Here is a 14,883-nt window from a genome sequence, read left to right on the forward strand (position 1 = left end):
AAGTAATTTAGCTTAACAAAACAGCTGGAATTATTTAGGGAACTCTGGAGGGCAAAGGACACAGCAAACCTGGTCAGGTACCCTACAGTGAGAGCTCCAGCCTGTACCTGACACAATGTTGGAGCAGCAATCACAATAATACCTCAAACTCTGACTGATCATCTGCTCTTCACAGGGGTTTGGATGGAGTCAGTGCATCATTCAGTAAAAACAGGGGACCACAAGACTTGGAAAGGCTTTATAGGCTGTGTACAATTATTGCACTTATTGTGGGTGTGAAAAACGAGGTTCACATAATTTTTGTAGAATTTAAAAGTTTAATAAAAAAACAATTAGGAGAAAAAAATAAGGTGTACAGATACGGCCAGGTGTCTCTGCATTCAGCCAAGAGAGCACACCTTAGTGACAAAGGATTGTCCCTTAAAAACAGAACCCTACTGCATACCCATAAATTCTCATACATATTCATACATTCTTCTTAGGATCTTTGGTGTTCTTCTGTTTAGTTTTCTCTTGCCCCCTTCCCAATAGATCAATCTTCTTGGCACCATCGAGATTTACGTTCCCTGATACCAGAAATGCAATAAATTCCTCCCCCCAGAGTTCTGGTCACTGCTGTCTTCATCTGGGTAAGATAGTTTACAAATGCAGGAGTCTCTAGCTATTTTTTTTTCTCAGTGTTTGGGTTATACAAACAAAAGCAATTTTTATTTTAATACTATGCCATGGCCTAACATATATGTATTATACTACTATTTCTAAATTTCATCAATAACAGAAATAAAGAAAACTATATTAATACAACAAAATTTCTCATTCTTATACACATAACATTCATTTTAATATTTGCAAAAAGCCAACAATATAAAATGTATCTATAACATGGGTGAAGCAAAAGACAGAGCCAGGCTCAGGTCGGAGGGCTCGGTTAAAGCAGGGAGACAGAACAGCCAGGAGATATAGCAGGGGAGATTTGAAACAGACAGGGACAATCACCAAATTTTGGAAGAGGCTGGCCAGGCTGTGGAATCTCAAAACCCAGGGGCACAGGGTACTTTTATCAGCTCCCCAGGCTGAACAGTGTCACCACAATCTCAGCCTCGATCACGTATTACTGCCCAAGGTAGGTATAAACTGAAGGGAGAGGCTCAGCTGATGAATCTCCCACCCCAGACACTGCCAGGGTGGAGAGATTCAGATTAACCTAGCAGCTGTGATTTTAGGTTTTGTTTTTTTGCTTTATTTTTTTTTTTTTGTTTTTTTTTGTTTTATATGGTTTTACTCACAGAGAGCCTCTTTAGTAAAGGCAGTGCATGGTTAGAAGTTGCCTTAGCACAGGAATATTCATCTGCAGGTAACTATGCAGAGTTCTTAAAAATAAAGAGAGAATCATCATAAATCTGCTAGATATCTCAGAGCTAAACATTCCTTAATTAAATATTTTTATTGATTCTATTATTTTTGTTATTATAATTATTATAGTATAATAAATATACTATAACCTACCATAATATTCTATACTGTAATGTAAGGTAATATATTATATATACCATATATGTACTATATATACAATGGTACATATTATATTATGCTCTATAATATAATGTAATATAATGTAATATGTTGTACTACAATATACTATAATAGAATATAATATACTGTGATATACTATGCTATAATATACTATGACATAATATACTATGTTATAATATACTATGACATAATATACTATAATATAATATGACAATATAATATAATAAGCTATAATATACTATAATATAATAAAATATATTATGCTATAATATGCTATAACATGCTATAATATGCTATAACATGCTATAATATGCTATAATATGCTATGATACAATATAATATGCTATGATATGCTATGCTATGCTATGCTATGCTATGCTATGCTATGCTATGCTATAATATAATATAATATAATATAATATAATATAATATAATATAATATAATATAATATAATATAATATAATATAATATAATATAATATAATATAATATAAATATTTTTTCAATTAGTTTTAAGTTTTGTGGGGTTTTTTTGTTCGATTTTTTTGGGGTTTTTTTGTTTGTTTTTTTTTTTTTTTGTTGTTCTTTTGTTGTTTGGTTTTTTTGGGGGGGTTTTTTTTTTGTTTTTTTTTTGTGTTTTGGTTTTTTTTTGTTTTCTTCCCTCCATCCCAAATCTCCGTCCGGTTTCCTCGGTCCGTCCGTCCCTCCCAGGGGGAGGAGCAGTTGCCGCTTCCGATGCCGCGGCAGCCCCGGCGCGGCCTCCGCGGGCCCGGTCCCGGCTCGGCCCCCGCGGGCCCGGTCCCGGCGCGGCCCCCGCGGGCCCGGTCCCGGCGCGGCCCTCGCGGGCCCGGTCCCGGCGCGGCCCCCGCGGGCCCGGTCCCGGCTCGGCCCCCGCGGGCCCGGTCCCGGCTCGGCCCCCGCGGGCCCGGTCCCGGCGCGGCCCCCGCGGGCAGCGGCGATGCCGCCGGGCTGCCTCGGCCTGAGCAGCACCCCCGCCTCGAAAATCCGCCTTTCTGCCCCTAAAACATGGACAACGCCTTCGTGGAAGAAGTGGCCGCTTCACTGGTGAGAGAGTTTCTCAGTAGAAAGGTAAACTTGGGTCGGTTTTCACCCGGTGGGGGCGGCACTGGGGACATCGCGGGATGCTGGGGGGTTTATCCAGCCCCAGATCAGCTGGATGTGAGGGCTGGGGGGCTCTGGGGTGAGCAGCTGCACTACCTCTCCCACAGTGCCCTTTTATTCCCGGCGATCGAGCTGCTTCCTCCTGCTCAGGAGAAACCCATCCTTACCCACACACGCCTGCGAGACTGGGAATTAAATCAAGAAACGCGCTTTCAGTTTGTTTTCCTGTTGTTTGCAGGTTTTTTTTTTTATTTATTATTATTATTTTCTTTTTTTTTTTTTTTTTTTTCCTTCATGAATTACCTGTTTTCCTCTTGTCCTTCTGTTGCCAGGGACATACAAAGCCGAATTTTTTAATTTTTTATTTTTATGAAGGTAAAATGTAACAGTTTCAGAGAAACTGATAACATGCATTCCTCCCCCATCAGTTTTCAGTAAGAACTCAGCAGAAAACACATTTTTTGGTGGGGGGAGAAGAGAATTAAGATAAGGGGAGGAAAGAGGCTATTGTATGTGTCGCAGATTTAATACTATAAAGCGAATTTTGGATTACACAGGGGATTTGGAGAGTGTGGGATTGAACAGACTGGAAGCCACCTTCACATTTCCATGTAGGAGTACCTATTATTTTGTATTTATGTTCAATCCTTAAGAAATACTGCTGATTTGGGACCCCCTGGGTCAGCAACAAGTTGTCTTATATCAAAAATTAAACAGCCACTGTCTCATTAATTGTTACACAAACCTCAGCCTCATGTTTTACATCCAGTCTCCAAATTCACATTTTCAAAAAAAAGGGGCACTGATAATCCTTTGTGCTTCTGCTTCCCCCAGATCTTTCATACACATCAGAACCTGCAGGGATAATGATCCTTTATTTACCACAACTTGCCCTTAATTTCGTAAATCTGAGCCAGACACTCTGTCAGCAATAAAAATAAATCCTTTGTTGTGACAATAACTTTCCACAGAAGGAATCAGGGCTTTCTCTCTCAAAATAGTAGCCTTGTGTTGTACCACTTAAATTAGTCTGGGGTCCAACTCACAGTAAATCAGTTTCTCCCCCAGAAAGTGATGCTCACAGATTTTGTCTCTGAGGTGCCCGTGGGTGCTGAGCACAGTCTGAAAGTCAGAGTTTGAAGACCCCAAACCAGCTGATGCTGTGGAGATCTGACCGATTTCCAACCTGAGGCTGGCTGAAATGACTTCAACTCAGGGCCTTTCATGCAGACCCATCAGTCTTAGGAGGCTGTTTAGCAGCTGAAATCACCTGCAGAGGTTTTTGTTTTTCTCTGTCCAGCAATTCCCATCTCACATAGCCACCCTTAATTATTTTCACATCCATGGGCTGCTGTAATTCAGGACTATCATTACAGCACACGTTCTGGGGGTCACCTGCTTACAAACTGCTGCCATCCACAGATTTCACGTCACACACAATGAAACTGAGAGAAAAAGCATTGGGATCTGACACTTTTCCTTCTCAGGGTTTGAAGAAAACCATCACCACCATGGACCGGGAGCTTCCCCGCTCTGCGCTCAGCATCAATAACAGGAGCGAGCTCCGGAATGTCCTGCACCTGCACTCCTTGTACAAACAGAACAAGGTGAGGGAATTCATGCAGTGAATGATGATTCAGTGTGGAAGATTCCTTGCATGCCCATTTCCATTTGCAGCTGTACGGCACAGCAGATGAAAATTGCACTTCTGGTGTTTATTATCCTTGGAAATACAATATAAACGGTTCACTCATAACTTAAGGCACCACAGTGCTTTTGGTATCTTCATGTAAGGCTACAAATGCCACTTCAAAAATCCTCTCCCAGTGTAGAAAAGGTGCATTCTAGCACAGTTTCCACACTTTGGAATATTTAGCTAAAATGAGAGTCAGAAATGACCGTGACAGGTTCCCTTTTTGTGTCGTTATTCCTGCACTTACCACAGCAGCACCTTGGAGCTCTTTGACACTCTCTAGCTGCCTTCCTCCAGTTCCCTGCATGGTTTCTACAGTCACTCCTGGGATGCAGCCACAGGTAACTCCAGGAGAATGTTAAAATGTCCAGCTGCTGTACAGTGTAAGAATAATGCCCTGCAGCCAGACCAACACAGCATTTCAACAGTCACCAAGAGCTCTGTTTCTCTTTTTGGCCAGGCAAAGGAGAACCCACTGAAAACACTGCTGGAAATTATTACTAATTATTTCCTGGAGCACCGTGGGACTTCCAGGAGTGCTGCTTCCAGCTCTGCTCTGTCAGCTCCTCAGGGGAAGAGCTCAGCATCTCACCCACCCGACCTGGATGAGGACCATGGGAATGCCACTGCTCTGGATGAAAGCAAAACTCAGGCCTCCAGGTACAGGCTGATTTATTTCTCTTTGCCCTGTGTTTTCACTTATTTTTTCTTAATGGAAGTAAATAGTGTTACATGTTTTATCACTTTTATCTTGAGCTCTTTGACTTTATTAGTTATCCTCATAACACAAAGCTCAGCTTTCCAGATTATTAAAATCTCCTGTGCAAGCCACGCTGAAAAAAATGATCTTTTATGTTCCCTGCCAGTTACGAAGACTGATAACCTCAATTGCAGCTTTCAGTCACTGCAGCATATCAAAATAGGAGATTTCATGCCTTTTACATTGGAAATACTCATATTGAAGTAGGTTTGGATGTGAAACAAACCACCTGTACTCAAACTACAGGTATATTCACGCCTTTCATAGGCAAAAGCAAGTTTTACTGTCTTAAATTCAGTGTTGTTACAAATAGTGTAGGTTCAAACCTTGCAGAATACCTGAAAATAGTGTATAACCAAGTTTTTGTTGTTTTTTTTTTTATTGGTGCCTCAAAGAGGATTAACAGCCCTGTACTTCCATAGAAAGCTTTTAAAATGGGCACAGATGTCTAATTCAGCTTCCCAGCCTCCACACTCAGGGAATTAATCAGGTTTTGTTCTTCATCCTAAATGCAACATGCTCAAAGCAGCCAAGTCTGAGCATCAGTGCATGAAAAAAAACCCCATGAAGTCATTTCTTATAGGGGAAGAAAGCCAAGATGTTTTAAGTTGAGCTCAGAAGCAGCACCTGAACAGGAGGCAGTGCAAAGGCATTTTTTCTTTTCTTCCTCTGTTTTTTTAATCCCTTTTTCTTTCCCTTTCATGGATTTATGGCACTGAATGCCCTCTGGGAGGGCACAGCAGCGCCCTGCAGTGCTAACATTGGAAGGGACCTTAAAGATCATCTCATTCCTCTATCCCAGGATTCTCCAAACTCCATCCAACCTGGCCTTGAACATTCCCAGGGATCCAGGGGCAGCCACAGCTTCTCTGGCTGCCCTGTGCCAGTCAGGGCCTCACCACCCTCACAGGGAACAATTTCTTCTCCATACCCCCCTGACCTGTTGCTGCTGGAGATGAACAGATCACACAAACACAGCTCAAGGTGTGCTGAAAGGAAGAGAGAGTTTATTTCTTCTCCCAGGATTTATAGGTTTCTGACCACAGCCAGGGGTTGGATGGTCAGGATAACACCTTCCCAACCACACTGGCTGTGAGAGATGTCCATCACAAGATGTATATCAGAAGGAATGTACACATCTCTATGTTTAGTTACTGTCCTGGGAAATCTATGTCAGCAAGCTCAGAAAGCTGAGTTCTCAGGGTGACACTAACGTTCCCCTCACCATCGCCATCCCCTTTGGGCAAGGGAAAACCAGGGATTGCCAAGGTCAGCCTGCCAGTGCCTGAAATCAGTTTTAATTCCAGCTACCTGTGTAACTTTTAATGATGCTTTCAGGTGTGGAGAGTTTAATCAGACAGGACTCTGCTCTGGTTCTGCCTTAACGAGCCTGCTTTCCTTTTGCCTTTGCTCTTGGAGGCTGGTGTGGGTGTCTGTAAGTGTCAGAACACTGAGGCAGCACCCCTTGGCAGTGAGGGGTTTTGTGGAGCTGGGAACAGCAGTCCTTACTGTTGCTGATGATTCCAGAGGCAGATCAGGTTCCCTTCAGTTTGCAGAGTGTCCTCGCCACACGAGACACACACCTGGAAAAATGGGCTAAATAAAAGGGACATTTTTGTGGTGCAAGGTGTTTCAATTGTGGAGCTGCTCTACAGTGAGTTGGGATGGAGTAAAACATCCCAGAGTGAAAAACAAGTTCAGGGACTTGTTTTCTTGTATTAAGGGAGGTATTTTTGAGTTACATAGAATGTAAATTTATAAACAGACACAGAACTGGGGGCTACTCGGTAAAATAATTTCTATCACAAAATTGCTTTTGTTTTTGGACTAAAATCAGTGTTCAAACAAAGTGAGAAGGGTCAGTAGAGTCAGTCTAAGTTACAGGAGAACAGAGGATGTGAGCAAAAGTGTTAACAGATTTTCAAACAGATGGAGAAGGAATGGGAACTGCTGGTTGTAGCTTTGGACCTGTCTGATATTGTTATATTGTTAATATAAACTGTACTTTCTACTATGATATTCAATCACACAATCACAGAATGGATTGGGCTGTAAGGGAGCTAAAAGATCATCTCATTCCAACCCCCTGCCATGACACCTCCCACTGTCCCAGGTTGCTCCAAGCCCTGTCCAACCTGGCCTTGGACACTCCCAGGGATCCAGGGACAGCCACAGCTTCTCTGGAATCCTGTGCCAGGGCCTGCCCACCCTCACAGGGAAGGATTTCTTCCCAATATCTAAAGTAAATTTCCTCTCTTTCACTTTGATCCCTCTTTGCATCAAAATAAGTAAGTATGGGAATGTGTTACCCATATTATAACCAATTTTGTCACATAATGATGCTGAAATAATGTTCTAAAGTCCTACATCCAGATGTTAAGGTGAAAAGTGACTGCATTTGATTACCAATTTGAGAATGTAACTTAAATTTGACAGCAGAGCTTTACTTAGCTGGTTTTTAAAATTTACTTGGGCATTACTTTGCTGTTTGAAGCTTTTCCTCTTTCTTCCCTCTAGGTATAATGTTGAGAATCCACTGGATAAAATCCCTCCACCCAGGAAACATCAGCACAGAAGTGAAAAATCCCACACAGGGACAACCCACAGCAGTAATTTACCCTGTGCTTGGGACAAGAAGTTGAAAGACAGTCAAGAGGATTTAAAAGCAGCTCCCATTCCTGAGGAGCTGAAATCCACAGGGAAGGAGAAGTCAAGGCCCAGAGCTGGTCTGGTGGCCAGAGGAATGATGGCTGGACCTGTAGCAAGTCCATCAGAGGTGATTCCCTTACACTTTACAAAATATTTGGCTTGGCCATGGATTTTATATCCAGCCTGCTGGGATAAAAACCACTTGCAAATAATGTTCAAATGGCTTCTGCATGTTAATCCATTAAATCTGCAGGCTGAAAAGAAGTGGTGAGTTGGGGAAATTGTTCTGCTTCATTCAGAATTTCAGATCCAGCCACTGCAGGCCACTACCCCCTGCATGTCTGTGATCTCAGGTCACTGAATTCCTTTAGATAGAAATATCTCCCATTCTTGAAACCTCTTGACAGATTTGGTTTTCCATTTTCCTATGAAAATTGCTTTTTCACCTTCACAGTATCTGTTTCACTCTATTATTTCCAAGACCCTGCATTTAATTAGTTGCAGTTTGGAACTGAAAATTGCTTTCAGTTCGAAATACTTTTCTGAATTGTTCAAATCAGATCATATTCCATCAAGAAGTGCTTGCAAAACACAGTTTAAAATTTCCTGCCGTTTTTTTTTTCCTTTATGCTTCTTTTATATAATGACAGGGACTTTCCCAATGTAAAATTAAACTTGTGATGATAAGAAAATATCATTAAAATATTTAGCTGTGACATTTAGGTAGTACTGAAGAGCATATGGAAATTCAGTGAATTAGATGGATATTTATAAATATCTCTGATTTCAAAGTAAAGACTAGATACCTATAGTGGTAGATACCAGTAAAATATCTTATATATCTTGATTTCCTGAGCTGGATACCATCCCAAAATTTACCTCTTAGGAGGTAATTTGTTGTTGTTGGTGAAAACATGTTTTAATGGTAGGAAGAATCTTTAATACTGATTAAATTTTAAGTGGAAGTGTTTGTCTTATTTTATTACTGATTTTTAAAACAAATCTTATTTACTCTGTAAGCTGACTCTTAAAAATAAACAAATAGGTTAGCTCAGAAGTCAGTGCTAGAGCTTTCCTTTGCTTTTTGTGCTTATTTAAAGGTGGTAAAATTGTAATCTGTGGCTTTCATGGCTCTTATTTCCAGGATGCCCAAAAGAGGAGGCTCGCCAAACGATCCACGAGCTTCAGCAGCACGGCACAGCCCAGGGGGGAAGAGCACGAGGAGCAGGAGCTGAGTGTCCCAAGCCCTGATTCACAGGAAGGAAAAGCATCTCCAACAAAACCCAACGTGGAATTTGCATCCAAGGCTCTGCTGAGCTCACACACCACTTCTGCCTCTGAAAAACCAAGGAGCAGCCCCAAAGATCCAGGTGACTTTTTGTCCAAGCTGCTGTCTGAGAGAGAGAGGGCCAAGACAGAAGAAAGAAAAACTCTTCCAAGCTCTGGTGCAGACAGCAGTGAAAAAAGCCTTAAAGTGAGTGCCCCTCACAGGCATTCAGGGGCTGGGAGAGAAAAGAAGGAAAGATCCCTCAGGAAAAGTGAGAGTCGGTTGTCAGGCCACAGGTGAGAGTATTTCTGGGAGTGTTATGCTAAAACAGAGTTTTTATTATTGTTCTGCACTGTTTTATGATATAAAAGTTTTAAAAGTGTCTCCCTCTGAGAGCTCCAGATATATATTTTTGGCTTTTCTCTCTCATGTTTTTAATTGATTTTTTTTTTAATTAATTTTTTTAATTTTTTTTTTTTTTGGATGTATAATTTAAGAGCAGGAAGCATGGCATTTTTTTATTTATACACTAAAACTGCAACCAGATTTCTTAACATTAATTTTGCTGTTTTGTTTTCCAGTTTAATTTTGTATTGAGATACTGTATGTGGAGACCCTTTTGAGAAAGAAGAAATTATAATTTAGGTATAATTTTTAAGTTAGGGCTTTGGGAATTATCAAACTGGGGATTTGCTGGAGCTGCAGATTGGCCAGGAGTGGCACTTGCTTCCTATCTGGAACCAAAAATTAACTGAAAAGAGCTGCCAGCATTCCACAGTGCATTGGCTCGTTGAATTTGTAAAAGATTAATGTGTAACAGGCCAAAGTACCACAGTCTAAACTCTTAAAACTGTATTTTCATACAGCTTGACTGAGCCTGTAAGGATCATCCCTATCACTTCATCCTTTCCACTCTCAGGATGATTTTTTCCCTCCCACTCAGCATTAATTGAGGTAGAGAAGAGAGCTTCAGTGGCCTTTGGCAGCCCCCCAGCAAAGCTGAGGATGTTGTATTCCTGATATTGGCTAATCAGTGAATGTATAGTTCATTAGGGATGAGCCTCACAGGTCATGGTGGAGTGGAGGGAATTCCCTGTTGCAAAAAAAAAAACCAGTAAAAAGTCAGATACAAACCTGACTTGTTAATGGCTGGGTCCTGCCATAATGGGGGCACAACAATCCCAGCCAGAACTCCAGGATTGGGAAGTGTTTGGTGGGAAGGGACCTGGGGGTGCTGGTGACAGTGTCTGAACATGAGGCAGAGTGTGGCCAGAGGGCCTGGCCTGTGTCAGCAATGGTGTGGCAGCAGGACCAGGGCAGGGACTGTCCCCTGTACTCCCAGCTCTCAAATCCTGGAGTCACTTTTGGGCACTTGGTGACAAGAAAGACATTGAGGGGCTGGAGAGAGTCCAGGGAAGGGAACAGAGCTGAGGAAGGGTCTGGAGCAGCAGGAGCAGCTGAGGGAGCTGGGAAAGGGGCTCAGCCTGGCAGAAAGGAGGCTCAGGGGGGACCTTCTGGCTCTGCACAACTCACAGGAGGGGACAGCCAGATGGGGGTTGAGCTCTGCTCCCAGGGAACAAGCAGTAGGTCAAGAGGAAGCTGCCTTGAGTTACACCAAGGGAGGTTTGGATTGGATAGTAGGAAACATTTCTTCACCTAGAAGACCATAAAACTTGAGAATATTTACTTTAGGGTAGTGGCAGCTATGGAAACCTTTCTTCATGAAAGGGTTGTTCAGCAGTGGAACAGGCTGTCTGAGGAGGTGGTGGAGTCACCATCCCTGCAGGTGTTTAAAAGACATGTGGATGTGACACTTGGGGACAGGGTTTTAGTGATAAACTTAGCAGTGCTGGGGTAATGGTTGGACTTTCTGATCCTAGAGGTCTTCTCCAACCTAAGAACTCTGTAATTCTGTGGTTCACTCAGTTGTATTTGGGCACGCTGACACTTCCCAGCCTTTGGAGGAGCTGGGCTGGAGGGGGGTGACCCAGAGCACAGCACATCCTGTGCAGTGTGCTGCCATCCTGTCTGCTCCTCTCTGCAGGGAGGGATTGGAACAATTCCCTTCCCTCAGGAGCTGGTTTGGTCTCAGCAGGAGCAGGAGAGGGAGCCCTTTCCTAAGCAGAGCCCGTTTCCAGAGGAGCAGGGATCCTTCCTCCGGGGCAGTGTGAGCTGGAGCCAGCAGAGTTTTTGAATCCGTGCTCAGCTCTGAGCTCCTGGAAGCACCCCAAGAATCCAGCAGGGTGCTGAGACTCCTGGAGTTCAGTGGGAGGAACAGAGAATCCAAATTAACACCCACAGTATAAAGGCTGGTTCTTGCAAGGCTTTTATTTCCCTTCAGCCAAATCCTGCAGTGTTTGGGAGCCCTGTGGGTTTTGGCCAAAGTGATTGAGCATTTTAAAGAATGAAAAGTTACAATGTGGGAGTGGATATTTGTCTGGATCCTCTTCCAGAATGCTAATATATAAATATTAATTTAATATTTGAATAACTATTAAATTAATAATAATATATATATTATATATATGATATAAATGCTAATCTCAGTATTTAGATGAGCAGCTGTAAACCTCTATAGGATTAACCACAGCTGGTTCATTCACTGCATCTGAAACTCTGGTTTTGTTTCCCATAGAAAACTAAAGATAAACCTTATTTTTCCTTCCATTTACTTTACTTTTTGATTCTCTTTTCTCCCATGTCAAAAGTGCTGTTACAGCCTGCAAGCTGAAGGCATCCTGTGCAAACATGAGAAAAAAATTGGAAGTAAAGCTACCAAGCTTTGAAAGAGTATCTAGCCATCAAAACATCCTGGGGAAAGGCAGATGCACAGCATTTTGACTCACACCTTTTAATGAAAGAAATTAAAAGGGTCAATGATGGTTGTTTATTGTCACAATTGTATTTCTTGCCAAGTCATGAAGGGTTATTTCATAAAGAAATAACATGCTGTAGAGTTTGGATACCTACACAGATTCTACAGGTGGGGTTTTCCTTAGATTTTTTTTTTTTTTTTTTTAATTAATCCATGAGAAAAGCAATATATAGGTGGCAGCAAATCTTCATTTATCCTCACCTGTAAGCAGACAGCAGCCAATTTAATTTCTCAATTCACAGAATCCCACAAGACCAGGTTGGAAGGGACCTCAAGGATCACCTGGTCCAACCTTCCTTGGCAAAAGCACAGTCTAGGCAAGGTGACCCAGCCCCCTGTCCAGCCAAATCTTAAAATTTCACAGGGTTTGGGAATTTAACACTTTTCCCTGGGGGATTGTTCCTGTGGCTGATTGTTCTCTTGAAAAGTTTTCCTCTTGTGTCCAGTTGGAATGTAATTTGTAATTTGTACCCATGGCCCCTTGTCTTTTCCATGTGATTCCTAGGAAAAAGGGAGTCTCCATCTTATTTGGAGCCAAGATTTAAGTGCTGGGACACAGTGATGTTGTACAAGCATTTATACAGAAATATGTCAGTGGGTCCTCCATGTTCCTTCACAGCAATTTTATTTAATTAACAAATTAAAAATGACATTTATGTCTCAATGCCACTTCAGTGGAAAACTTGAAGCCCCTTTCAGGTCATTTTGATGCTGTTGTTTATTTTTCATCTTCCAAGGAGTATTCCCCTTTTTTTAGTTGATTCCCTGTTCTTCTCAGCTGTGTGCATGGCCAAGTAAAATTATTACTTTATTATTATTTTATTTTATAATTTTATTATTATTTATTTACTTAGATTATTCACTACTTTTTTTTTTTTTTTTTAAGAGATTTGAAGGGGGTAGAAACCTCAATTTAAAAGTATCCAGTCCAAGTGACTGATGCAATGTTTCACCTAAAAATTGCCATTTCTGTGGTTTCTTAAGATTCATAGAAACTTGGGAGAGGTGATGTTGAGGGGACATACTCAGATCTCAGGGTGCAAATTAATAAAGACTTTCCTGAGTCTTTTATCCTGTGTAGAGCCTTGAATGGCAGCAAGGGAAAGTTCTCTGCTTCCTTTAGTGTCTTGAGGTGGGGTTGGGCCAGGTGACCTCTAAACCATCCTGTGATTCCCTTTGGTGCTGAATCCATAATGGAGGGAATATTTATATTAACCTCAGCACAGGGAATAAAGAATGAATGGAATGTAATTCATGATCTTTAGAAATTTAAAAAAAAATAAATGGGTGTCCAAGTTGGAGACTGTCCTTGCATTAAAGACTTTCTGTTGGTTTTCCAGAAAAAAGCTGTGATGAATAATGACTTTTTTTGGGAAGGTTGCATGGGGTTAGAAGGTCAAGATTTTCCCATTTCACAGTTTGAGGAAACAGAACTGGGGAAAGGCAAGAAAAACCCACTTCAGAGCAGTTGAGAAACAGTTCTTTTGTCTTGGCTACAGAGATGTGCTGCAGTTGTTGCTCCTGTAGCCCCTGTAATGTTTTCCTATTTTGCCATGAAGTCTATCAGTGCAAAGTGTGGTGGTGCTGTGCAAACCCTCCAGTTGTCAGCTGAATAAATAATTTTTGGGTGAGTAAACCTGAGCTGGCAGTTCTGCAGTGGGGTGAAACCACCTTTGGCTGAGTTAAATGGGCAGATTTTGTCTGTACAGCTCCATTTCTCTTCTGGGAGTTATGAAGAAGAGCACGTGATGCTTGAAATTCTGGGTTTCACATATAAAGCAAACCAACTTCCCTCCTCCAGTTCCAAGAAAAACAGCATAAAACCAGAATCAGAGCACTGAAATCAGAAAAAAAAGGGTAAAACTGGACCAAGGGAACAAAAGGACTTTGCAATCAGGACCTGAAGTTAAGGATATTTCCTAGGAACTTCAAGGGAATGGCTCAGAATCAAAAAGGCACAAAGAATTGGGAGTACAGTGATGCCAGAACAAAAACTTCTGCTGCCATTAGTGAGCAGAGGGATGCAGCAGTGAATCCTGTTGTCCAGAGCTGTGTGCAGTTCCAGAGCAGGGAGGATAATTGATTCTGCACTCATCCTTGTGTTGTGAGCAATGCCCTGAAGTGCCTGGCCCTGCTTGCACCCTGTGCCTGGCCAGCTGTGCTGCTCTCCTGCAGCATTCTGCCAGTGCAGAGGGGTGCTCCAGCCACCAGGGACTGCTTCATGGCTGGGGAAATTGCATTAAAGTGCCTTTTCCAACCCAAAGCTGAGCCTCTCCCATGCACTTTGGCTGGGGAATGATGCCTTAAGGTTTAGATTTCATATTTTCCAGTTTCTGCATATACTGCACTGGTAATATAGCTCTGCACATGAAGTGTGAGCAAGTTCTCCTCACAGCTGAGTCAGACACAACAATCCTTTTGCAGCCCCAGAACCAAGGACACCGCAGCAGCTTCAGGCCCAAAAAGTACAAACAGCTGCAAATTGAGGAGAACAAATCTGGGAGGATGGGACTGCATCACCTGCAGCTGGAATTGGACAATTATCCCCAATATGGGAACACACCAAACTTACAGAAGTGTGAAAACTTGAGACCAGGTGTCCACCTTGGGTGGAGCCACAGCTGGGCTCTTGTACTGCCCAAGGTGCATCCTTTAAAGGCCTTTTAATAAATTCCCATTTTATTCCTTTAACCCTTTCTAGCCTGTTCCAGGGAGCCTCTCAAGGCATCATCTCCACCAGGAAATGATGTGTGCTCAGTGAGCTCAGAGCCAGGGTTTCTGCTCCTGCCATGGTCTCTCTGCTGAGTTCACCACTGTTTAGTGCTTCCCATTCCCAAAATATCCCTCATTGTTTGGTAAGAAGCCTTTTACTAGCAGTACCCTGCATTCTAACACAGGTGGGGTTGGGTTAGGGAATTGCCATAGTCACCAAGTGGAGCATGACTCATATTTCATAGAATCCTAGAAATTACGGATGGAAAAGA

At 42.2% G+C, this 14,883-nt stretch overlaps 1 protein-coding gene across 8 annotated transcripts in view; it reads left to right on the forward strand.

Moving 5' to 3' along the window:
* Window positions 1-2,409: 2,409 nt before the first annotated feature.
* Window positions 2,410-14,883, forward strand: part of MINDY4 (MINDY lysine 48 deubiquitinase 4) — a 65,945-nt gene continuing 53,471 nt past the window's right edge. For 4 of the 8 annotated variants that reach the window (XM_023922008.2, XM_086866767.1, XM_086866761.1 and 1 more), the window contains exons 1-5: window positions 2,410-2,598; window positions 4,143-4,262; window positions 4,809-5,008; window positions 7,626-7,884; window positions 8,902-9,320. In XM_023922008.2, coding sequence (XP_023777776.2) covers window positions 2,560-2,598; window positions 4,143-4,262; window positions 4,809-5,008; window positions 7,626-7,884; window positions 8,902-9,320 — 1,037 coding nt within the window. In that variant the 5' untranslated portion in view covers window positions 2,410-2,559. Of the gene's footprint in view, window positions 2,623-4,142; window positions 4,263-4,808; window positions 5,009-7,625; window positions 7,885-8,901; window positions 9,321-14,883 lie in introns of all 8 variants that reach the window. The other 4 variants (XM_023922010.2, XM_023922009.2, XM_023922011.2 and 1 more) reach the window with 2 other exon arrangements.

The sequence above is a fragment of the Cyanistes caeruleus genome, chromosome 1, assembly GCF_971803275.1.
Source record: "Cyanistes caeruleus chromosome 1, bCyaCae1.hap1.1, whole genome shotgun sequence".
NCBI lineage: Eukaryota > Metazoa > Chordata > Aves > Passeriformes > Paridae > Cyanistes > Cyanistes caeruleus.